Below are 24,352 nucleotides of genomic sequence, written 5' to 3' on the forward strand. Positions count from 1 at the left end.
CACCACCACACCTGGCTAATTTTTGTATTTTTAGTAGAGACAGGGTTTCACCGTGTTGACCAGGCTGGTCTCGAACTCCTGGCCTCAAAGGACCTGCCCACCTTGGCTTCCCAAAATCCTGGGATTACAGGCGTGAGCCACCATGCCTGGTCCTGTACCTCTTGTTATCCTTTGGAAAGCCCTTTTCTTGATGCTGTCATTAACCACCTCATCCTTAGAGATACTTGCCTCTCTGTACTTTCCCCAGCATAATCGATCCCTCCATGTGATTTAAGCAAACAGGCCAAAAGAACATGAACTTAGATAATTTTTCTTTGGCCTTTGGTTTTAAACTTATTTTGTTAGATCCTTACTCGTTGGCAAGGAATTCTCCACCACAGTCATATACCCTGAGACTTCAAATGTTATAAAATCAGCTCAGCTCCTCTGGACATTTAAATTTCCCAGTACGGCTTCAGCCTTCCATAAGAGAACCAGCACCTGCTTTTGGCCCAGCAAAACCCTAAGACAGGGAAACATAGGCCTTCCCTGACTAAAGAAGGAAAAAACACAAAGAACAAAAAAGACAATACAAGATCTTTTTCTGTCCAGATTCTTTTATGTAGTAGCCAAATGCAAATTACAGCCTCCATCCAAGCTAGACTGTTAGACATTTTAATTGGAATCTGAGGTGTTGAGCCAGGCCTCAGAATTGTCAACATCTCATTACATGGACCTCGTTTTATGAAATGAGACCAAGTTCAACAAAATTGCAGTTGTGATCAATACATTTCTGAATGCAATTGAGAAATATAATAAATTAGGAGAACAGAATTCTGTCCCTAATGCTTTTCCACTAATACAAAGAAAAATTTATCAAGTGCCAAAAACATTCATAAAAATTAACTAAGGAAACATACCTGGAGCTTTAATTATGAATTATAAAGTAGCAGGATTTGAGAGATTGAGAAAAAGTTATTAAAAACAGAAGATCCAGTCCATCTTCACAATAAGAGTAAGCAAAGGTGGTTTCATCTTGGGTTCAGATATAAGAAATCAGTGAAGCTAAATTGTAACTCTCAAGAGGAAACTAGACATAAGATATTTAGAGAAAGGAGGAGGCCGCTGCCTCATCTACTGTATTCCAGCTCCTCAGAAGGAGGAACGAAGGAATCTACTGCACAAAGGGAAGGCTCTTGAAAATCCTGTTCTGAGGGGTCATTTTTAGGGCGTTGACAAGTTCCCTGGAAAGGATGTTCCCTTCTTTGGGATATCAATTCAGACCTTTAAGTGTCTGTTGAAAGACAGAAAGGAGGAAGGAGTCATATACAAATAGATGAATTAACTCATGGTCAGGATTTTCTAACAGTTCAGTTCTTGGTGGCTTCTTTCTCCTCTCCTGTGACTATCTATCTCCAGGCAAGAAAAAAAAAAAAAAAGACAACAGTGGCTCCCCTGAATTCTCCCATCAGGAAGAATTACACACACAGGTAAAATGTGACACAGATACCATACACCTCTATAAAGGAATACCTGAGGCTGGCTAATTTATAAAGAGAAGAGGTGTATTTGACTCATGGTTCTACAGGATGTACAGGAAGCATTGTGCCAGCACCAGCATCTGAAAAAGACCTCAGGATGCTTCCACTCATGTCTGAAGATGAAGGGAGCTGGTGTGCAGACATTACATGATAAGATAGAGAAAGCAAGAGAAGACAGAGGCACCAGGATTTTTTTTTTTTCTTTATTTTTTTGAGACAGAGTCTTGCTGTGTTACCCAGGCTGGAGTACTGTGGCATGATCTCGGCTCACTGCAACCTCCACCTCCTGGGTTTAAGTGGTTCTCCTGCCTCAGCCTCCCAAATAGCTGGGACTACAGGTGCATGCCACCACGCTTAGCTAATTGTTTTTTTGTTTTTTTTTTTTTTTTGACATGGAGTTTTACTCTTGTTGCCCAGGTTGGAGTGTAATGGCGCGATCTCAGCAACCTCTGTCTCCTGGGTTCAAGAGATTCTCCTGCCTCAGCCTCCCAAGTAGCTGAGATTACAGGCACCTGCCACCATGCCTGGCTAATTTTCACCATGCTGGCCAGACTGGTCTACTGACTTCAAGCAATCTGCCCATCTCAGCACCCAAAATACTGGGATTACAGGTGTGAGCCACTGTGCCCAGCCCAGGCTCTTTTCAACAACCAGTTTTCGTGGGAACTAAGAGTGAGAACTCACTTCCTTGAGAATGGTACCAAGTCATTCACCATGGGGGAGAGCTCTACCTCCATAATCCAAACATCTCCCCACAGGCCCCTGCTCCAACACTGGGGATCAAATTTCAACGTGAGACTTGGCGAGGTCTCCAGATCCAAGCCACAGCAGTCAGGTGCTGCTCTAAGCATGTTACATTTATTACCTCATTTCATCCTCACAACTCTTAGGAGGTTAAGTAGTATTATCACTGCTGTTTTGCAAATGAAAAAATTGAGAAACAGAGAAGTAAAACATATCTCAAGGGCATACAGCTAGGAAACAGCAAAGCCAAAATTGAACCAAATGTCTGGTCTCAAAGCCTGTGCAGTACTAAAATGGTTCCTACTGATCTTTTAAAGATGAGAAAACTGATTCTAAGAGGTTAAAATGTGCCTACTGTTACGCCAATCAATGGGTCCTGAAGTAGAATATACACCCAAGCCTAATTTCAATGCTGGGAACAACCATATTGCCAGTGCAGCAGTCGGGAGACAGGGGAAAGAGGGCCCAACAGTGTTGTGGGAAGTCAGGGACCCCGAACAGAGGGACCAGCTGAAGCCATGGCAGAAGAACATAAATTGTGAAGATTTCATGGACATTTATTAGTTCCCCAAATTAATACTTTTATAATTTCTTATGCCTGTCTTTACTGCAATCTCTGAACGTAAATTATGAAGATTTCACGGACATTTATCACTTCCCCAATCAACACTCTTGTGATTTCCTATGCCTGTCTTTAGTTTAATCTCTTAATCCGTCATCTTCATAAGCTGAGGATGTATATCACCTCAGGACCCTATGATGATTGCGTTAACTGCACAAATTGTTTGTAGAGCATGTGTATTTGAACAATATTAAATCTGGGCACCTTAAGAACAGCGATTTTCAGGGAACAAGGGACATAACCTTAAAGTCTGGCTGCCTGTGGGCCGGGCAGGACAGAGCCATATTTCTCTTATTACCGAAAACAGCTGAATTCTTTCCCCAGTGAGGAATATTAATTAACAGCCCTGGGAAAAGAATGCATTCCCAGAGGAGGCCTCTGAAATGGCCACCCAGGAGTGTCTGCCTTATGCAGATGTAGATAGAGATGAAACATGCCCTAGTCTCCTTCAGCACTACTAGGCTTGCTAGTAAATGTTAATCAATGACAATGCTTAAAATGTTTATCAATGACAATGCGTACACAGTGGGACGTGGAAGTTCATTAGTGATTTTAGTTTTGCCCTGACCTTGTCATCTCGCCCTGACCTTCTGCCTTGTGATCTTTTGTTGCCCTTGAAGCATGTGATCTCTGTGACCCACACCCTATTCGTACACTCCCTTCCTTTTGAAAATTGCTAATAAAAACTTGCTGGTTTTATGGCTTAGGGGGCATCATGGAACCTACCAACATGTGATGTCTTCCCTGGACACCCAGCTTTAAAATTTCTCTCTTTTGTACTCTTTCCCTTTATTTCTCAGACCGGCCGACACTTAGGGAAATAGAAAAGAACCTACATGAATTATTTGGGGCAGGTTCCCCTGATACAACGGTTGAAAGAAAAACCTTTGGCCAGGGGAGGTGGCTCACTCCTGTAATCCCAGCACTTTGGGAGGCCAAGGCAGGTGGATCACTTCAGGTCAGGAGTTTGAGACCAGCCTGGCCAACATATTGAAACCCTGTCTCTACTAAAAATATGAAAATGAGCCAGGTGTGGTAGTGGGCACCTGTAATCCCAGCTACTCAGGAGGTTGAGGCAGGAGAATCACTTGAACCTGGGAGGCGGAGATTGCCGTGAGCTGAGATTGAACCACTAGACTCCAGCCTGGGTGACAGAGTAAGACTCTGTCTACAAAAAAAAAAAAAAAAAAAAAGAAGAAGAAAAGAAAAGAAGAAAGAAAGAAAGGAAAGAAAGAGAAAGAGAGAGAGAAAGAGATGGAGGAAGGAAGGGAGGGAGGAAAGCAGGGAGGGAGGGAGGAAGGAAAGAAGGAAGGAATGAATTCGAAAGCAGTGGGTTGAAGAGTAGGGAGTTTAAAAAAAAAAGCATGCCACAGAAAAGCTTTATTAGAGGCTAATACTTTCTGATGATCGAACTATACATCTAGAAATTAGGCCCTGAACTTGTAGGTCATTTGTCGATTGTTCTTAGATATTAAAACCCTAACGTGAATTAGTTTTTCAGATTAGCTAGTTACCCCAAAATAGCAATGTCAATAAGGAAAGAAGAAGTTTGAGGGCATTTCATCTTTTAACCAGACCCTTGCCAAGCTTTGAGAATCTTTTAACCAGACCCTTGCCAAGCTTTGAGAATGGGTGAGAATAAATCATGAAAAGAAGACAAGAGGTAGAAACAAAGGAAAAACATAAAACCAACCAGTTATACACCTTAGCTTGTTCTCTAATTTTGCCCCTTCTAACTATGCCACCCACTCAAAGCCTTTATCCTAAGCTTTTTCCAGTCCTAAGGGCCCTCTCACTTCTGTTACCTTCTCCTTTACCGTCTTCCCACCAAGAACATCTTCTTATTAACCATCACAATGAATCCGCTTTCTTTTCCAGCACTGATCTCTGTGATCTTCTCCTCCCTATACTGTTGACTGGCTATGGAAGTTAGAACTAGGTTACTGATAACACTGGGAGTTGCTGGCCTGGGAATCCTGAGTTCAGCCCAGTGACAGTCTGTGGCCTGGGATTCCTCCTGGGCCCAAGCAAACAGCAGAAGAACTATTCACTCCACAGCTGTCAGAGGCTTTCTTTTTTTTTTCTTTCTTTTTTGTAAATTCCTGAGAACATTTAAGTTGTTGTGATGGTTAATATTGAGTGTCAACTTGATTGGACTGAAGGATGCAAAGTATTGCCCCTGGGTGTGTCTGTAAGGGTGCTGCCAAAGGAGATTAACATTTGGGTCAGTGGACTGGGAAAGGCAAACCCACCCTCAATCTGGGTGGGCACAATCTAATCAGCTGCCAGCACGGCCAGAATAAAAGCAGGCCGAAAAACGTGGAAAGACTAGCCTGGTTTAGTCTTCTGGCCTCCATCCTTCCCCCGTGCTGGATGCTTCCTGCCCTCGAACATTGGACTCCAAGTTCTTCAGCTTTAGGACTCAGACTGCCTTCCTTGCTCCTCCGCTTGCAGACGGCCTATTGTGGGATCTCACCTTGTGACTGTGAGTCAGTACTCCTTAATAAACTCCCTTTTACATATACATCTATCCTATTGGTTCTGTCCCTCTAGAGAACCCTGACTAATACAATTGTGTTACAGGATGGGCTGTGGCCAAAACAAAACAAAGCAAAACAGAACATGGAGTAGGAAGACAGAATAGGGTCTCTGCCTGCCCTCATGGGAACAGGTTTCCCCTTGGTCGTCTACCAGGCACGGTACAAAGGCCATGTGGACTCCCTGGCCTCTGAACAGAATGCAGTGGCACTCCCACACTGGACACTGAAGTCCAGAGTTATGCAGAGGAAGAAAACCCCTCGGAAGAGAGAAAATTTCCAAATTAAGGTACATTTGAAACACTCGTGGCCATAAATCATAAACTTCAGTATTGAAAAGCCTCATTTGAAATCACATGAGTCATAAAAGGAGTTCTCATATTTAGATAAGGATTATCTGGCTTCTAAGCATCTTCTTTCCCCAATTTCAATCAGTTCTCCACGCTATCACTTTAAAACCAGGCCCAAGTTTTCACCTTTTAGCACCTTCCCTAATTCTAACGATTTTATAAGTTTTCCAAAAATCTATTTGACTTAAGAGCAGAAATGCTACTTTATTTATATGTTGTTTATACTCTCTCATACTTCTAAAATTACTTTGAGGATCACACCCCACTGAGCGCTGTGGCTTTTTGAATTTGTTAACCCTTTCTTAGATGTTAAGGTATACTTATAGTATAGCAAGGGACATGAAGAAAGGAAACAGCTTGTTGTTGCTGTTGTTTCTAAGGAGGTGAATGAAGCATCAATACACCACCTCAGAATGACAATAAAAGAGCATTCGATGTATATAAGCCTCACATTACAACTTAGCCATACACTGCTAGTGGGTATATAAATAATACAATTTATCTGGAAAGCAATTTGATAGCATGAGTCAGGAGCCTTCACAATGTTCATGTATAGCCTTTAACCCAGCACATAGATTTTAGAGATCCAGTTTAAGATAAGAAACAAGAAGTTACCCCATTTTTTTTTAATATAGAAAAGGTGCCTAAGACAACCTAAACCATACAAATAAGGAAATGATTACATAAATTATTGGACATCCACGTGCCATCTGCCTGGTTATGTCCCTAAGGCCACACATAATGCTTGATACATGCTAAGATCTCAGGAAATATTTAATAAATTTATGATCAAATGAAATAAAATGTAGCTAGGAAAATGTTTTCAAAGAATATTAAAGTGTATGAGGAAATAAGTATGATTCTATCTTGAAAAATCGTAAAAAGATTGAAAGGAAATATACTAATGTTGACAAAGGTCAACTCTAATTGATTTGAGTAATTTTTTCTTATTAACATTTCCACTCTGGAAACTGTTCTTATATCCTGAATGAATGGACATGATCTGTATTTCAAAGTCAGCTAATCTGTGATTTATTTCGAATCAATTCAGTTATACTTATGTAATTTATGTACATAAGCTTATGTAACTCCATTCACACAGTACCTTCAGGAAAAATACATTATAGAGATTAATTCTCAGTCTTTTACCACATCAGACAACTGAATTAAGGCTATTTTAGCACCCACTCCCTTCAAAGAATCATGAAAGATATCCATTAATCTTCAAAATGCCTTACATAATTAGGAAAATGAAAACTTTCTGATTTTCCATTCACAAAATAAACATTTACTTACTCATATTGATCTAAGTTGTTTGATTTCTTTCCCGTTACATAATTACTTGGGATATATCCTTCATTCCTAGAAATAAGAAAAGTACTTTAGATAAACTAAGATTACTTTACTGGGAGGTTATTAAAAGAAAGAACAATTATTGCCTTTTGAAATAAAGCATAATATTGCTTAAAGCTTATAAGAAAGACTAGCTGACCCCTCAAAATTCAGTATCTGTAATTCATCTGACATTTTACAAAGTACTTTCACTTTTGGTGCCCACAAAAATTCTGGGTTAGGCAAACATTATCGTACACATTTTCCGGTGGGGAAACTAAAGCTTAGAAAGATTATGGGATTTTTTTTTCCCAAGGTCCTAAAATTAGCCAGCAACAGGGCCAGAACTCGAACTCTGGACTTGTGACTAGGTCCTGTGCTCCTCCAACATTCCACAATACTTCTCCAGAATTCACAGTTTTGGTGATATGTGTTAAAGAAACCACTAATTCAGAAAAGTCAAAGTGTTGGATTAAAAACACCCACCACTCTAATACCTCAATAGTTCTTATAGAATAGTTTCACAAAGGATAACTCCTGGCCTTTCGGTCATTATCACTTGGGGCACTTGTTAAAACAGCAAATTCTTGGGTCATAACCCAATCAACGTGAATTGAGAAGACCTATGTCAGGTCAAAAAAGGTCCAATTTTACCCCAAATGACTTTTACACACATCACAATTGAAGATGCACTCTCAGGTCAGTAGGAGCTCAGGTTTTCAGCATAAGAAAAGAGATACACATATAAAATTTAAAAATTGAGTAGAAACCTTATAATCTTAAATTTGAATTTAAAGTATTAGTAAGAACTCATAATACACACACACACACACGTGTACATATAGGTAGCTCCGTTGCACTGAGAAAGGCCTAGAAGGAATGGCAATCCAGCAGCAATTAGAATCTTAGCATCACCACTGTCCCTATATATCATTTGTGACTAAAAGGAGCCAGTCCTCCTTAGAAAAATGTCAAATTGTGTCCAGGTGTGGTGGCTCACGCCTGTAATCCTAGCACTTTGGGAGGCCAAGGCAGGCAGATCACTTGAGGCCAGGAATTCGAGACCAGCCTGGCCAACATGGCGAAACCCTGTCTCTACTAAAAAATACAAAAATTAGCCGGGCATGGTGGAACATGCCTATAATCCCAGCTACTTCAGAGGCCAAGGCACAAGAATCACTTGAACCTGGGAGGCGGAGGTTGAAGTGAGCCGAGATCGCGCCACTGCACTCCAGCCTGGGAGACAGAATGAGACTCCATCATCGAGACCATCCTGGCTAACACGGTGAAACCCTGTCTCTACTAAAAACACAAAAAAATAGCCGGGCAAGGTGGCGGGTGCCTGTAGTCCGAGCCACTCAGGAGGTTGAGGCAGGAGAATGGCGTAAACCCAGGAGGCAGAGCTTGCAGTGAGCTGAGATCGCGCCACTGCACTCCAGCCTGGGGGACAGAGCAAGACTCCGTCTCAAAAAAAAAAAAAAAAAAAAAGACAAGAAAAGAAAAGAAAAAAAAAGAAAATAAAAATGTAAAATTGTAAGTTTGGCCCCCCCAAAAAAAACAAGATAACTTGAGTCATTTCATTGAGCCAGAAAGTAGGAAAGAAAAACTAACAGGGTCCTCTACCAAAAACAGCTACCATCGACCTAAAATTGGCCAATTCAAGCAAAAAGAATAATGGTGGCAATGGATTGGAACCAAATATATAAGTATCCATAATAACACTAAAAATAAACTGTTGGTTAGCATTGTTATTACAAGAGAAAGCTCAGTCATCAACTCATTATTCGGAAAATCAGTAAAAGTTTAAGAATCCAAATTTCATCTTTCCTTTCCTTCATGAACTACATGAATTGGTAGATGAGGCAGTTCTTCTTTAGAGAACTAGTAAATGCACATGGAATGACAAAATTAGGAAATCACCATTTTGTAATCCCTAATGAAATAATGACTCTAAGAAAGAATCATTAATGAACTCCCAAATCATTAGGGTAAACACCGATGAAGAACTTTATGACAGAGGAACAAGGCTGACACCTGAATCACTAAGCAATCTTAGCATTATTAAAAGTAGGACAGCCAGATATCACCTTCTAATGTGATCAAGCCTCTAGCTCTACTTGCCAGTTCATAAGAAATACAAGAAACACAGGCATATTAAGTGACAGCACAAGAAAACAATACATTTAATCTAGATTATGGCTCATTTTAGTGTTAAATGACCTCCTTTCATCCATAAATCAAAAATGTAGAATAAGAGAAACATAAGAGATATATTAACCAAAATGCAGTGTGTGGGTCCTGATTTGAACAAATCAACCGTAAAAATAAGTATTAGCACTAATCAGGGGAAACTGGAGTTACATCATTGGTTCCATCCTTACACGTGGGCCAGAGAAGCTCTTGCTCCGACCCCACACTTTTGAGAGCTCTGTGAAAGTGCATATTCCCTCTGACCTACGTTCCCATGCTCCTTTCTGGGTAACTAGGACCCCAGAATTCCCTGCTCATTTCCAAGGCCTACATGGGCCTTCTACTGGGTCCATCTTCCAAAAAACAAATTGTGCTGGCTGGCCATGTGCATTCCCTTTCACTGGGGCCGAAGGTGTGGCCATGATGGGGGATAGCTTTTGCAGGCCACGTGGTAAGAGTGTGGGTTTAAAGGCTGGAAGATCCATATGGTACACAAGAGATAGAGCCAGGGCAGGAGGGAAGAAAGAAGAGAGGTAGCCCCCAGAGCCAGCTTTCCATGCACTGAAACATTCTGGCACAGAGTTCTAAATCCAAACCATGCTTTTCTTGTCACTAGGAAAGGGTATTTGTCAAGTTGGAGGATAAAGTTTGTTAGCTTGATTTATAATTTCTAAATACTTACATATATGTTATGTGGATTTTCATTTGTACTCTTCCTCCAGGTCCAAAAATATTAAGGGAACGTCAACAGATGATCTTATTTAAAATACTATGATTAGGAATGATAATGACGAAACTATTCACAATAGCAAAGACTTGGAACCAACCCAAATGTCCATCAGTGACAGAATGGATTAAGAAAATGTGGCACATATACACCATGGAATACTATGCAGCCATAAAAAAGGATGAGTTCATGTCCTTTGTAGGGACATGGGTGAAGCTGGAAACCATCATTCCCAGCAAACTATCGCAAGAACAGAAAACCAAACACCACATGTTTTCACTCATAGGTGGGAACTGAACACTTGGACACAGGAAGGGGAACATCACACACCGGGGCCTGTCGTGGGGAGGGGGGAAGGGGGATGGATAGCATTAGGAGATATACCTAATGTAAATGACGAGTTCAATGGGTGCAGCACACCAACATGGCACATGTATACATAGGTAACAAAACTGCACATTGTGCACATGTACCCTAGAACATAAAGTATAATTTAAAAAAAAAGACCAAAACACTTCTAATATTAAACATGGAAACAAATGTGAGCTATACATATGTATAAGAAAGATTAATAAAAATAAATAAGATAACTCAAAAATAAATAAATAACATTTACGAGGAAAAAAATGATAATGACATGGTGGTTTGTTTGTTGTTTTTTTTTTTTTTAAGTCTTTAGAATTTAGATTTAGGAGTGAAATAACATGATGACTTGAATTTACTTTTAAATATTCTAGAAAAAAAGGAAGGATTTAGACTGGCAAAATGTTGGTAATTTTTGAAGTCAAGCAACAAGAGATTCCATTATACTATTACATACTTTTTGGACGTCTGAAAATTTCTACAACAAAAAAAATTAAAAATAGAAATCAATCTTACACAGCATCTGATAAAGAGAAGCAGTGACAACCTTCTTGTAAACATGGAATAAAAGGTTAAGAGTTGCAAATAAGTTAATAATGCACAGCAAAACAGCACTCAGATATGCACCATGCCTAGGAATCAAGCAGAAGAGAAGGATCCTGCCTAAACCAGAAGTTTCCACTGCTTCTCCAGAAGTGAAATGAGGAACAGCGACTTGAAATTGGGAATGGGGCTGGGACGTGAGAAGGCAGGTGGAAGAAGAGTGTGCTCTGGCAAGACAAAAAGTTCTCCTCTTCTCATCCACTGGAACTCAGAGTATAAGTGGGATTGTACTGCAGAGGTAAACACAGGATACAGAGTTTGCTTATGAAGCCTGCAAGATACTCATACCCTATAGTTACCTCTATCTGCCCATACATTTATCAATGATAGGGTTGAAAGGACTGTTTTCTTTAAATCCTAAATTATCTTGTACAAAAAAAAAGGTTGCTGTTTAACTTCCTGCATGTACATATATATATATTATATATATATACACACACAAACACATGCACACACACATAGACACACACATACATATATATATATATTCTTTTACTCCTCCATATATTCATGGAGACAGAGAGAGAGAAAAAAGTGAGAAGAGGCTTCATTACACTGTGTATGTGTACGCATACACACACACACATACACATGTGTACATATATAGAGAGAAAAAGTCTAAGAAAAAAATTACAAAAAACTATTTCTTAGAAAGATCTAAGGTTACTTACTTATGGCAGGTGGGGACAAAATATAAAATTTAATTTCCCTCAAGGTCAAAATAATCAAATTAAACATGTATCAGATGAGAAAGAGACCAATGTATTCTAACTTTTGAAAAGAAGTGATTGCTCAATTTGCATTTATTGAGTGACCACGAAGAAAAGACTGTGTTACTACAAAGTAATAAGGTGTGCTTCCATTTATGGCTGGTGGAATTAGTCTCATTACACGATAGTTACGACTCATCTTCTTCTCCCTCAACACTTGACTCCCACCTACCCACTGCATGTCACACACAGAGAGGGAATACTTACCCATATTTATCTCTTGCTCTCCACCAATGAACATCATTCTTTTCTAAAATGAGATATTCTTGGCCTCTCTCTAATCTGAGATCATGTCCTTCTGTTGCTTGGAAATCATACATGGCTACAACGATTTCTTCACTATTATCTTCTTCCAGTGGAATTGGTGGGGGAGGCCTTCGCTAAACAAGGAAGATAACATTTGAAAGTTTAGTCTTCTATATGAAATTGATCATGAATCAAAATGCTAAATGAGTCATACTTCACCACAGAATAAAGTAGAAACCTCAAGTCTACTTACTATAATCCAACAAACTCTCATGGAGAAGAGTATTGTAATTCCTGTTTCATAACTAAGGTAACAATGATTTAAGTAACCCACTCAAAGTCACTCATATCAGATCAGGTCTTGACTGGGTCCAAAGTGCATGTTTTCTCCACTATACCCCACTCCTGAAAGGCATATCATAATATCAGTGAAGTCACTTCTTTGTCACACTATGGTCTTAAGACTGAAATATTTCTCTAAAGTCCCACTCCTCTTAATATAACTCTTTAAGTGAAAATAGAGGTAAAATGCCAGATGATAACAGGATCTCCAATGGTAAAATCTCATACAATTAAATTGGTATTATCTGACACTACAAAAAATTGAAATAAGCTATAGCACATCTGTTTCTGAGATGGTCCTAGGGGAAACCTGTGTCACATCAATGAATAAACCCCATACTCAATAAGCCACAAACACTATCAAAACTTAAGACTTAAAGAATTAAAATGTAAAGATTAACTCTCAAAAGCTAAAGACCACCTACCTTCTTTGTTTCTGGTGCTGGAGGTAGTGCTTTTCTTATACCTGAAAATGCCAACAACAAAAACAGATTAAAATGCTACCTACCAATAATTGATAAAAATAAGATATTGGTAGTTTTAAGGAAAAGTGGGAATTAACACATAGACAAGCAGCACACTTTAACCAACTCTGGTGTATGCTGCTTGTATCTCTATTCTAGAACAGAATTAAAAACTGCTATTATAGCTGGTTTGTATTACTGACTTTCTGAACAGACTATAAATGCCACAGGGATTGAGGCCAGGTCAGTTCTTTGTATTCCCACCACTGCATAAACTGGGGACTCAACAATGCTCATGGAATCAAACGGTATATTGAAATCATGACAACACTGAGAAATTAATCAGCTTTGACTGTCCCTTCCTCTACAGTCCACAGTCCTAGAGTTTTGGCTGACACATGGCTACCCAAGATAAAGACTGTTTCCCAGCTAGGTGTGGCAATGGAACCAAATTCTAATCAAAGGACTCTGTGTACAAATGGGGTGTGCATTTTTAGATCTCATCCCTAAAAGGATTTCCCATGGGCATCCTTGACCCCCTTCTTTCTGCTTCCAGGAAGAGAGAGACTGCTAGAGCTGCAGCAACCTCAGGAACCACTGCAGGAATACCCCCAGCCCCAGATCACCCACCTATCACCCACCTATTACATGAGACTGAAATAGTTTAAGTCTATTTAAACTATTACATGACTTAAACTAGTCTACTCTAGTTTAAGTCACTGTAACTTTTTGCAGCAGGTCAGATGGTGCATTCACTAGTACCAAACCTTAAGACATTAAAAAATATATAGGGAACAATAACAGCCTTAGAAACTTGGGCTTCCTCTTTAATGTGCTAAGTTAATGTCAAGATATCCCAAGAGAATCAGGGTGCCAGAACTCATAGAACTGAGGGCTGGATGGACTGAGAAGGTCATCTGCTCTGGTCTCATTCATAATACAGCATCCCTGCCAAGTAGTAGTTCTGCTCATATCCAGAAGCTCTGTCAGTTCTGAAGGACCCAGTGGGCATTCTGCATGGCACCAGCAGGAAACAGTATATCCAATCATTACTATGGGTGTCCTATTACAGCACTCATAACTTAACAATCTCCATGTATTTTTAGCTTATGACTAAGGGTCTCTCATTCCCAGGATTTATAAGGGTCTTTGGTGTCAAAATTAACCTTAGACATTGTTGTTCATCTCAACATTTACATATGAGTATCATTATGACATCTTACTGTTCTAACAGACTGAAGCCACTACTGAAATCCATACTGCTACACCCCATCAAAATGAGAACAGCCCTAATCAGACTGTGGATGCACTGTTACATGAGGTTTCTAGCTCCACATCTTGGTTTATTTGTTGAAGAACATTAATGCTTTTCAAAGCTGCTGACAGTGCCACATTAGGCTCACACTTTCAATGGATTCATTTTGAACAAGATTCAGTATTGTGATAAAAGCTTCCTAAAATAGACCTTTTGATTCCATGAGAAGTTCCCACTGTAACTAAATATAATTTTTCTTAAAAAACACACCTACCCTACATTTACACTGTACTAGAAAGTGTGCTGTACTTAATCAAAACCATGTCACTTTCTTACCATACCAATAATATGTTCATTCTAAGCACAATATAATTATGGAATAAAATGAATACTTACTGCTCTCAAAAAGATTGTATTTTTCACATCCAGGTGCTAATTTTTCAGTTTGTCTACAACACTGATAACTTCCATCTGTCCAGAATTTAGGGTGATATTTAATCATAATATTATTGTTGTTCTTTATTTCTGTAATTCACAGATATAGTAATGATTAGTGAAATACAAAAGTGACTACAGAATGTTTCATAAGTAACAGTATCAATCATTTCTTATTCCTTGGATACTATGTTTACTATAAGAACTCCCTTAGATCATACGACTCAGCATTGAGAAAAGCTCTATAGTTCTCTTTGACCTCCTCTTTATTTGTGTGTGAAGCACCCTTGTTAGCAGAAATGACTGCTGCTACACCAATGATGGATAATGGCAAAAGTCAACCTGCCACCATTTTGTTCTGCAGGAGAAGCAATGGGGACTATGCAGGACAAATTATCCATTTAAACCCTTCATGAATATGTCATTCCATCCACACCAAATGTTGACTACATGGGCACTTTCTTAGAAAATACCAAATTCTGGGCCAGGCGCAATGGCTCATGTCTGTAATCCCAGCACTTTGGGAGGCCAAGGAGGGCAGATCACCTGAGGTCAGGAGTTCAAGGCCAGCCTGGCCAACATGGTGAAAGCCTGTCCCTACTAAAAATACAAAAATTAGCCGGGCATGGTGATGGGTGCATGTAATCCCAGCTACTCAGGAGGCTGAGGCAGGAGAATCGCTTGAACCCAGGAGGCGGAGGTTGCAGTGAGCTGAGATCGCATCACTGCACTCCAGTCTGGGTGACAGAGCGAAACTCCATCTCAAAATAAAAACAAAAAAAGAAAACACCAAATTCTGTTATCATAAAAGCTTGTACTTTATCACCTTCAGATATATTACACATTAAATGAGAGTGTGCTTTTCTTAGAAACGATACGCTACTAGAAAAAAATCAGATTTTAAAAAGGGAAGTTATCTTCAATATGCTGGTATCACAACAACAGCATATCCTTGGAGAAACACTTACTGTAGATTAAGAGATTACAAATGCTCTTGTGGTGCAGCACAGCAACATGGCGCAAGTATACATATGTAACAAACCTGCACGTTATGCACATGTACCCTAGAACTTAAAGTATAATAATAATAAAAAATAAATAAATAAATAAATAATTAAAAAAAGAGATTACAAATGCAATAGATGTATTAACTGTATTTCTGTCTGAGTGATAACAGTATTACATCTCCTAAAATTATATACAGAGTAATATTTCATTGTGAGTTTTACCTTCTTTTAACTTCTTCACCCACAGGTCCCTGCTTTGTGGACTAGGTGCAAAAATGTAAAGTGTGTTAGCATCATGAACAACCTAAAATAAAACAAAAGATGGAATTGGTCAGGAGGACTTAGACACAGCACTTCTGTCTAGCACAGAACCCTTGGTACTACAGGCACCAATAAATGATTCTCAAATAACTGAAAGTCAATAACTTCACATCAAGAAAACCCAGATTATTTTCTTACAAAAGCATATGGACTTCTTCATTTCTACATTAAGTAGAATAAACATTTTGCAAAGGACCATGCTTTATAGAAGAAAAAATATAAAGGCCAGGATACTTCATTAATCTCAGTATTTCTTTCAATCTAATTAACTGAAGTTCCTTAGATAAATTTGGTGTAACAGAGATTCAGTATTTAAATAATATTTTAGATGAATGGACTACTCCTTCAGCATCACTCTTACAGCTTCCTTTTGCCACTATCAATAACTGCAGTAGCTAAATGGATTAAGCACCAACTACCCCAGCACTGTGCTGTGTGCTTTATAGACCTTAACTCAATCCTGCCATCAAGGTACGAGTTTTTCTATTTTATAAATGAGAAAATAAAGGCCTACCCAGTCCCCCACTCCTGTGTAACTTCAGCAGGTACCACTCATGCACCACGCACTGTAGATGCTGTCCCCTGATGTTGTACTGCCTCACCCACCCATCGCCATTTGGCTGGTAATCCAGAAAGCCAGAATTCAGACTTCAGAACCCAGCCTCTTAACCACAGTGCCTCACTTAGAGGCAGTCTTTGGTGGGCAATTAAATAGTGTTATTTTTAACATTTCTAATATTAATAATAAGATAACCCAGGGAAACTAAGCCAGAAATTTTGTCATTTTATTCTTCATGGTCAGTCACAAGGCAAAAAAACAGTCTAGACTGGCTAAAACGTAATACAAGGCTAGAAACCTCCCTTTGTCATGTCCACACCCACTGCATTGAAAACCAAAACCAAATAGCTCTTTCATTGATAAATGGCTATCACCGACCATATTCAATAGATAATTCCTTCTTGTTCATTTAAATCAAAGGAATGTACTTTCTTTTTTTTTTTTTTTTTTTTTTTTAAGAGACGGGGTCTTGCTCTGTCGCCCATGCTGGAAGGCGGTGGTGCAGTTACAGCTCACTACAAGCTGGAACCCCTAGGCTCAAGTGATCTTCCCGCCTGAGCCTCCCAAAGTGCTAGGATTACAGGTGTGAGAGCCATGGCAACCAGCCAGAAATGCGCTGTAATAGTAATGTGAACACCATAGAACAAATGATGCTATATACCATTCCCATAAGACACAAAAATAAATCAAACATGAAGCCTATTTCCAAGACAAATACAGAAATACCTTATTACAAGACAGAAATGAGCCATGATATCAGAGCAATAAAGTGCTAAAGGAGATGTGAAGAGACATGTTTCCTCATTTGCTCCATGATTTTCACATCTATGTGGGCTTGCCCACACAACCAACTCTGTTCAGAAGGAACCATGCACCATGAGCTACTCATTCTGAATGGACATTGAGATGTCTGGAAAAGACTGCTAGGGCCTTGAACCTTCCAGAAACCTGTACTGTATTGTAATAACAATTTAATTTATTATAATAACTTACCGAGTCCCTACAATTAGGCTAAGCACTTTACATGCATTGCCTCATATCATCCATACAGCAATCCAGTTCTTTCTTAGTGTTAAAATCCTCATTTTTGAAATGACAAAACCAAAGTGGCTGAGGGTAAGTCATATGAGTAGGATATTTAACCCCCAAATATCGCTTGACTGTTCCCCTCCTGGAATCTGCCTTTCCAGACTCCAAGCAGTCTGACTTCCCCACAAAACTCATCTCATGTCAGTATCATGAGCCTTTAAAACTTCCTTAAAGTTTGTTAGACTAGCTAACCGCCTACCCCACCAAAAAAAACCTAATCCAAATTCAGAGTTTTGATAACTAAAACTATCTTGATATGTTACCTAGCTAACTTGGGATATTTGTATTTCTGTGAGAAGTTTCTAGGAAGAGTGCCCTGAGCTCAACTAACAAGCTCCTACTTTTGGCATCTCAGGTTGTTTGGTAGGCTGAAGAGATACCTGTGGGCCAGTATCTCCCCCAGCAAACTTCAGACCACACCATGTTGGCCTCCTTCTGAGGAGGAGGATCCAGGGAGCTGCGTTTCTCGCCGCCTTAAGTCTTGTGCTGAGTCATCCTACCACAGCAGAGGCTGTTGGGGAAGGAAGAGCTTTGCAAACTTCAAGTGCAGAAACCATTTAAACAAGGAGGGAATACTCTCCCTCAGTAACACTACCCACTCGTAGTTACCCACCCTCCTATTTCTATCTTCCATCCACTCATTCATTTATTCCATAGACTTATAATAATAGTGTGGTGTAGGAGAAACAGCACAGACAAAAGGTAGACAGATCTGGGTTTGAAGCCCAGGGAAGACATGCCAGCTCCTGAGGATCTCCCAGCTGCCATGAGAATGACTCATCTAGAAAAGCATGGAGGAGGAACCATCCCATCTAGGCAGCTGGTGCGGATTCCCCAGCATTTTCTCCATCTGCCCCACTTTCTTTTTCCAGTGTCTTTTGAAAACATCTACTTCTACTTTCATTTTTTTTACTTTGCATCTGAACCTAATGTAAAATTTCACTATGAAAACGTGAAACTAGGATCTATACTTTCTTAGTTATACTTAAGTTATAATAAGAGAGGGTATTTTTCACCTTTCAAATCATGCTGCTTTAAACTGTATAAAGCTCAAGCTTATCCCTTCTTGATTAATTTTTCAGATTGTTTTTGAACTTTTCTCATATTTATTCATCTCAACAATTTTAATAGTTCAAGGATGGAATGCTTTCTGTTCTACTTGTATTATCATTCTTAAAAGCAACTCAAAACCTGCAGAGTGAATATCTTTTTCTTGGACAGCAAAAGTCCTAATTCTGGGTCCAGAATCATGAGAGCCACAGCTCCCTCATGCTGCCAATCCCTAATATGTTTAACAGCCATCAAAACTGTGGTAGGAGGCCAGGTGCAGTGGTTCATGACTGTCATCCCAGCACTTCGGGAGGCTGAGGCAGGCAGATCACTTGAGGCCAGGATTTGAGACCAGCCTGGCCAACATGGTAAAACCCTGTCTCTACTAAAAATACAAAAATTAGCTGGGAGTGGTGGTACATGCCTGTAATCCCAGCTACTTGGGTGGCTGAGGCATAAGAATCGCTTGAACCTGGGAAGTAGAGGTTGCAGCGAGCTAAGATCGAACCATTGCACTCCAGCCTGGGTGACAGAGCAAGACTCCATCTCAAAGGGGGGGAAAGAAAAAAAGAAGTGTCGTAGGAATGGTTTTAAATGAAATTACAGATTTCAAATGAAATTACAGAGGCACATACACACACACCTAGACACACACACACCCCCATTATATACGCATTAAACATACTTAAGAAGGTTTAAATTTATCTTACTTCTAGATCCAGGTGGCAGGTGTAATATTAGGTGTAATATTAATAGCAGCAGCAGTAGTAAGAGAATAGTAATAATAATAATAGCAACTATCACTTACCTTGCTCTTATTAAGTGTCAAAGCTATTTATACATCACGTCAGTTAATCCTCACAACAACCCTATGAAATTATACTATTATTGTTATTATTCCCATTTTTCAAGAGAGGAAACAGGCACAGAGAGGTTAAGTGACTTAGACAAGCTCACATGGCCAGTAAGCAAATCAGGCAGTTTGACCTCAGAGTCACCTCTCTAAGCACTTACTGTCCCTGTCCTTCACTTAGAGAAACAGTAGCAATAAAATAAGGAACAGGGAAAAGGAAAATTAAATGTAGCCCTTCCTCCATTTGTGATGTTGCCACCCTAGTGCAGAATAAGCCAGAAGCTTGGATATTTTAGCTCACAAACATCTTCATTAGCTTCGTTAGCTTCCCAAACATCTTCATCCCCCAAAACTGGTAAATGTATAATTCCAATGTAATTGATAACTTCATATGAGCAATTAAAAACAAGCAAAAACTCCACCACATTGAAAAAGACTTTTGTAACTTTCCTTTCAGGACACGGTGAGAACACAGCCATGGGTAAAAGGTGACTTTCACTAGGGACATTCACTGTTCAAGGAGAGCATAAAAACATCCTTGAGCAGGGAAGGAAGTGGTGAGGTGCTGGGGAGGGGCTAGAGCTCCAGATTATCAGGATCCAACTCCACACTCCTGAGTTCTCAAGGCACGTGGGAAACAAGACACTGGCATGAATGCGGAGTAGCTCAGGACGTGGTACCCTCCCCTTCAGGAGAGGAGATGCGCGCATGTGTGCTTGGCAGGCTTTTCATTTCCAAGGTGACCTTGGAGAAGCTATTTAACAGGTGAGCACTGATTTCCTCAGACATAAATGAGAATAATGAGACATTTACCTCCCTTATGCAACAGAATCATTGTGAGGGGAAAAAAATAACATGATTACCCCAAAGAAATATAGTTTAATCAATATATAAGGCTAATATTATTTTTTTAGCACAAGCAGCTTTTTAATCTCATTTCCTTTTGAGGATAACTCACGCCTTTCACTTCTCAGTTTCTCAGATTCATAGGGAAAACTTCAACCCTTAAGGATTCTTAAGCCCCGAGTCCTTAAGAATCAGATAATGTTTCCACAAAGACTTAAGCAGTTCATGAAGAAAAGTCATAACTATTAAAGTGGCAAATGAACCTAGAAATCAGCCAATCAGCCACCAAAGCAAAGACAGAAAACTGTAATGTCAAAGAGCAAACATGACTAAGCCCAGCACTGCACTGCCACAAAAATACACCAGCTCACCTGAAATGGATACTTATTTTGACAGGGAATGACACCATCATCATTCTTCACTATTTCCACACACTTGATTTTTGAAACATCAATAAACCCCTTTCTGTATTTCTTCTGTTAAAAGATAAAAAAGAGAAGTATTACAACCATAAGACATAAAAAAAATTAACAGTATTATTATTAATGAAATTTTGCTCTGATTCAAAATATTGCAATTTCTTTAAAATTATCTAAATCATGTTTCCCACTAACTGCTAAAATTATTCAAAATACTAACACTGTGATTATTGTAATCAAAATTATTAAATCCTTTAATTTATCAAGATGAAACTGTTCTGTCCTGCCCCCAGAAAAACTCCAGAATGGGCTGGGTGCGGTGCCTCATACCTGTAATCCCAGCTCTTTGAGAGGCCAAGGTGGGATTACTTGAGGCCAGCAGTTCGAGACCTGGCCAACATGGCAAAACCCCCATCTCTACTAAAAATACAAAAATTAGCCAGGTGTGGTGGTGGGCACCTATAATCCCAGCTACTCAGGAGGCTGAGGCACGAGAATCACTTGAACCCAGGAGGCGGAGGTTGCAGTGAGCCAAGATTGGGCCACTGTACCTCAGGCCTGGGCAACAGAGTAAGACTCTGTTTCAAAAAAATAAATAACTCCAGAACAAAAAAACTCCCTTTCATAGCTACCTGCCCCTGCCAGATACACAAGTTGTTCAACTTCTTCACGTTCTTGATGATAGTCCCCCAAAATAAAGCATCAAAGACCAAGTCAAGCAAAATTCCATTTACTCAATTACAGATGCAACTTCTAGCCAGCTCTGTTTTCCCCTTCACTGGGGTAGATGCCTCCAGTAGAGGCAGCAAACAGAACTGAGAGTTATGTGAGGTGGACTTAAAATATTCACAGAAAGCTTCCATTCAGAGTCTATTATTAAATATTCTAATTTTCTTCCCCATTGCCTGCCCTCCCTGCCTGCTGTAGATCTGCCTGTAGCAATTAACCAACAGCCCATCAAGACTCCCTGCTCCAAAATCATCCACACCTTTAAGCATAGTTATCCCACACTTGTAAATTTATCCTAGGGAAAAATCCAAAAGAAGACAAAGCAGTAAGTGCAAAGATAATATAATACAGCCACTAAAAATTATTACAAACACAATGTAGAAATAAAAATGCATTTGCTGAATGATATTAACAGATGAATTCCACACAAAAGTTACATAAAGACTAAGGTTACTTTTTCTTCATTGGTAGGTATTCATATGACAAAGAATAGAAGAAAAAGAGAAATGAAGAATGTTGTATTTGAGATGCCAGCCATCCCCTGGTGTTAGTCATTGAAAATTATTTTATCTAATGTTCTGAAACTCCAGCACTGGCCACAAGCTTTGGGGTCCCCACCCCACTCCCAGGAACCTGCTCTGCATCCTCATTGTCACCACAGGACTTCCACACCTGCCCCATTCACCTGGGCCATCAGCAGTTCCCATCCGACTAGAGGACTTTGGCTGTCATCTCCCCAGTGCATATTTATATCCCCCAACATACGCACACACTAGAACCCCACACCCCCTTGACACTTGATATGGTCTGGCTCTGTGTCCCCACCCAAATCTCATCTCAGAATTGTAATCCCTACAATCCCCATGTGTTGAGGGCAGGACCTAGTGGGAGGTGATTGGATCATGGTGGCAGTTTCCCCCATCCTGTTCTCGTGACAGTGACTGAGTTTTCAGGAGATCTGATGGTTTTATAAGGGGATCTTTCCCTTTTACGCGTTTCTGCTCTCTCTCTCTCGCCTGCCGCCATGTAAGATGTGCCTCTTCCCCTTTTGCCATGATTGTAAGTTTCCTGAGGCCTCCCCAGTCATGCATAACTGAGTCAATTAAACCTCTTTTCTTTATAAATTCGCCAGTCTTGAGTATGACTTTATAGCAGTGTGAGAATGGACTAATACAACAGTTTTGTCAGTCCCCAGTTCCATCCACACCTTTCCCCATTCCCTTCACACCTGGCTATGGAAGGTCACACACACAATCCTAACTGCCATCTCTATGCCCAGTCAGGCCTTCACTGCTGCTCATCAGCCATCATGTAGATCACTAGTGAAGAGAACTCGGCGGCCTCCAGGGTCACTACCAGTGCCCTCAAAACTACAAACTTCACATTCCCTTTGCCTCAGTGGACTCCCTCCCTCTCTGCTTTACAGAGGAGACAGCAGTTATCCAGGGGTACATCCCCAAATTCTTCTTTCTGCAGTTCAAGAACATGCTAAGATTTTACCCTTTTTTCTTTTCTTTTATCCTGTCTCAAAGAGAAAAGTTAAAAAGACACAATGGTTGAGGCACTATCGTTAGCACTGAACACATGTTATTTCATTCTGTGCTCACAGTATCCCTGTGAGGTACACATAAGTTGATTCTTTTATTTATTCTGCCAGCAAACACTATGGGACACCAACTGAACAGGGCAACAAGTACCGTGCTGAGTGCTGGGGCTTCAAAGTTATGAAAGGAGGGTTGAGGGTCTCTTCAGGAGGATTTCACCATATGATGGGTGGAAGGGGAAGAGGGATGATTCACAGTCTAGTAATGATCAAGCAATGCTCTCTTGTGGCATCCTACAGAGGGGGGCAGTGATGGGGCCATGAGAAGATGGGGAAGTTTCAGGAAGGAAGTGATATTTTGATTTTATTTTTAAAGGATAAGTATGAGTTTTCCTACAGAGACAATGGAGAGAGTTTCAGGCTTCAAAACAACAAAGTGCTGAATATTTAGGGAACAGAAAGAAATTCACTGGGGTTGAAGCTCAGGGTGGTTCAGGGGGCATGTGGGAAATGACACCAAAGAAGCTGTCTGAGGCCACATTAGGAAGATGCTTCTGCACCAGCCTTACAAGCTTGGATTTATCCTGAGCAGTTTTCAATGGAGAATCAGGAGTGCAGTACTGGGGTCTGTTTTTAAGAAGATAATGATTACCAGCAGGTGAAGAATAAGTGTTGACAGGGAGGCTAGCTTGGTGACTACTGTAATAGTTCAGGTGAGAGATGAAGTTCTGAACCAAGTCAGTGGCAGTAAAGTAAGAAGAGCAAAGACACCAGAGAATTTAGAATTTAGTCACAAAACTTTGTGACCATTTAGAAATGGGGATTAAGAGTAGAGAAGGACTGAGGGGGGCTAAGGGATTTTGAGTTTGAGTGACCAGGAAACACGGACACTGTAGATTATGAGAAGGAACACATAAGAACAGATCAGGTACGAGGAGGCAGGGCTGAGAAATGTTCGAGTGACAATTGAACAACCAGGTGGAAGTTAAAATATGGGTCTAGAACTCAGAAATGCTTAGCACCGTCTTTATAGATAAAGACAATTGTGCTGCAGAAATGCTTAGCGCCATCTTTATAGATAAAGACAATTCTGCTTTTCACAACACATACACAGCGGCAGCTTATTCTAGCCACATCTGAAGGTAACCTTGGGAGGTTAGGCAGGGCTGAGGAAAACAAGGATTGGAAGGGGCTGGGTGCCGTGGTTCACTCCTGTAATCCCAGCACTTTGGGAGGCCGAGGAGGGTGGATCATGAGGTCATGATCTGGCCAACATGGTGAAACCCCATCTTTACTAAAAATACAAAAATTAGCCAGACGTGGTGGTACACACCTGTAGTCCCAGTTACCTGGGAGGCTGAGGCAGGAGAATAGCTTGAACATGGGAGGCGGAGGTTGTAGTGAGCCGAGATAGCACCTCTGCATTCCAACCTGGG

At 40.2% G+C, this 24,352-nt stretch overlaps 1 protein-coding gene across 5 annotated transcripts in view; it reads right to left on the reverse strand.

The window, feature by feature from the left end:
* Positions 1-24,352, reverse strand: part of TEC (tec protein tyrosine kinase) — a 140,773-nt gene that overhangs the window by 23,569 nt on the left and 92,852 nt on the right. For 4 of the 5 annotated variants that reach the window (XM_078003372.1, XM_078003373.1, XM_078003375.1 and 1 more), the window contains 6 exons: positions 20,597-20,701; positions 15,730-15,811; positions 14,462-14,590; positions 12,772-12,812; positions 11,966-12,138; positions 7,070-7,135 (listed from right to left, as the gene is read on the reverse strand). In XM_078003372.1, the coding sequence (XP_077859498.1) occupies positions 7,070-7,135; positions 11,966-12,138; positions 12,772-12,812; positions 14,462-14,590; positions 15,730-15,811; positions 20,597-20,701 (596 nt within the window). The remainder of the gene's footprint in view (positions 1-7,069; positions 7,136-11,965; positions 12,139-12,771; positions 12,813-14,461; positions 14,591-15,729; positions 15,812-20,596; positions 20,702-24,352) is intronic. The other variant, XM_078003374.1, reaches the window with a different exon arrangement.

This window comes from Macaca mulatta, chromosome 5 (assembly GCF_049350105.2).
Source record: "Macaca mulatta isolate MMU2019108-1 chromosome 5, T2T-MMU8v2.0, whole genome shotgun sequence".
In the NCBI taxonomy this organism is placed as follows: domain Eukaryota; kingdom Metazoa; phylum Chordata; class Mammalia; order Primates; family Cercopithecidae; genus Macaca; species Macaca mulatta.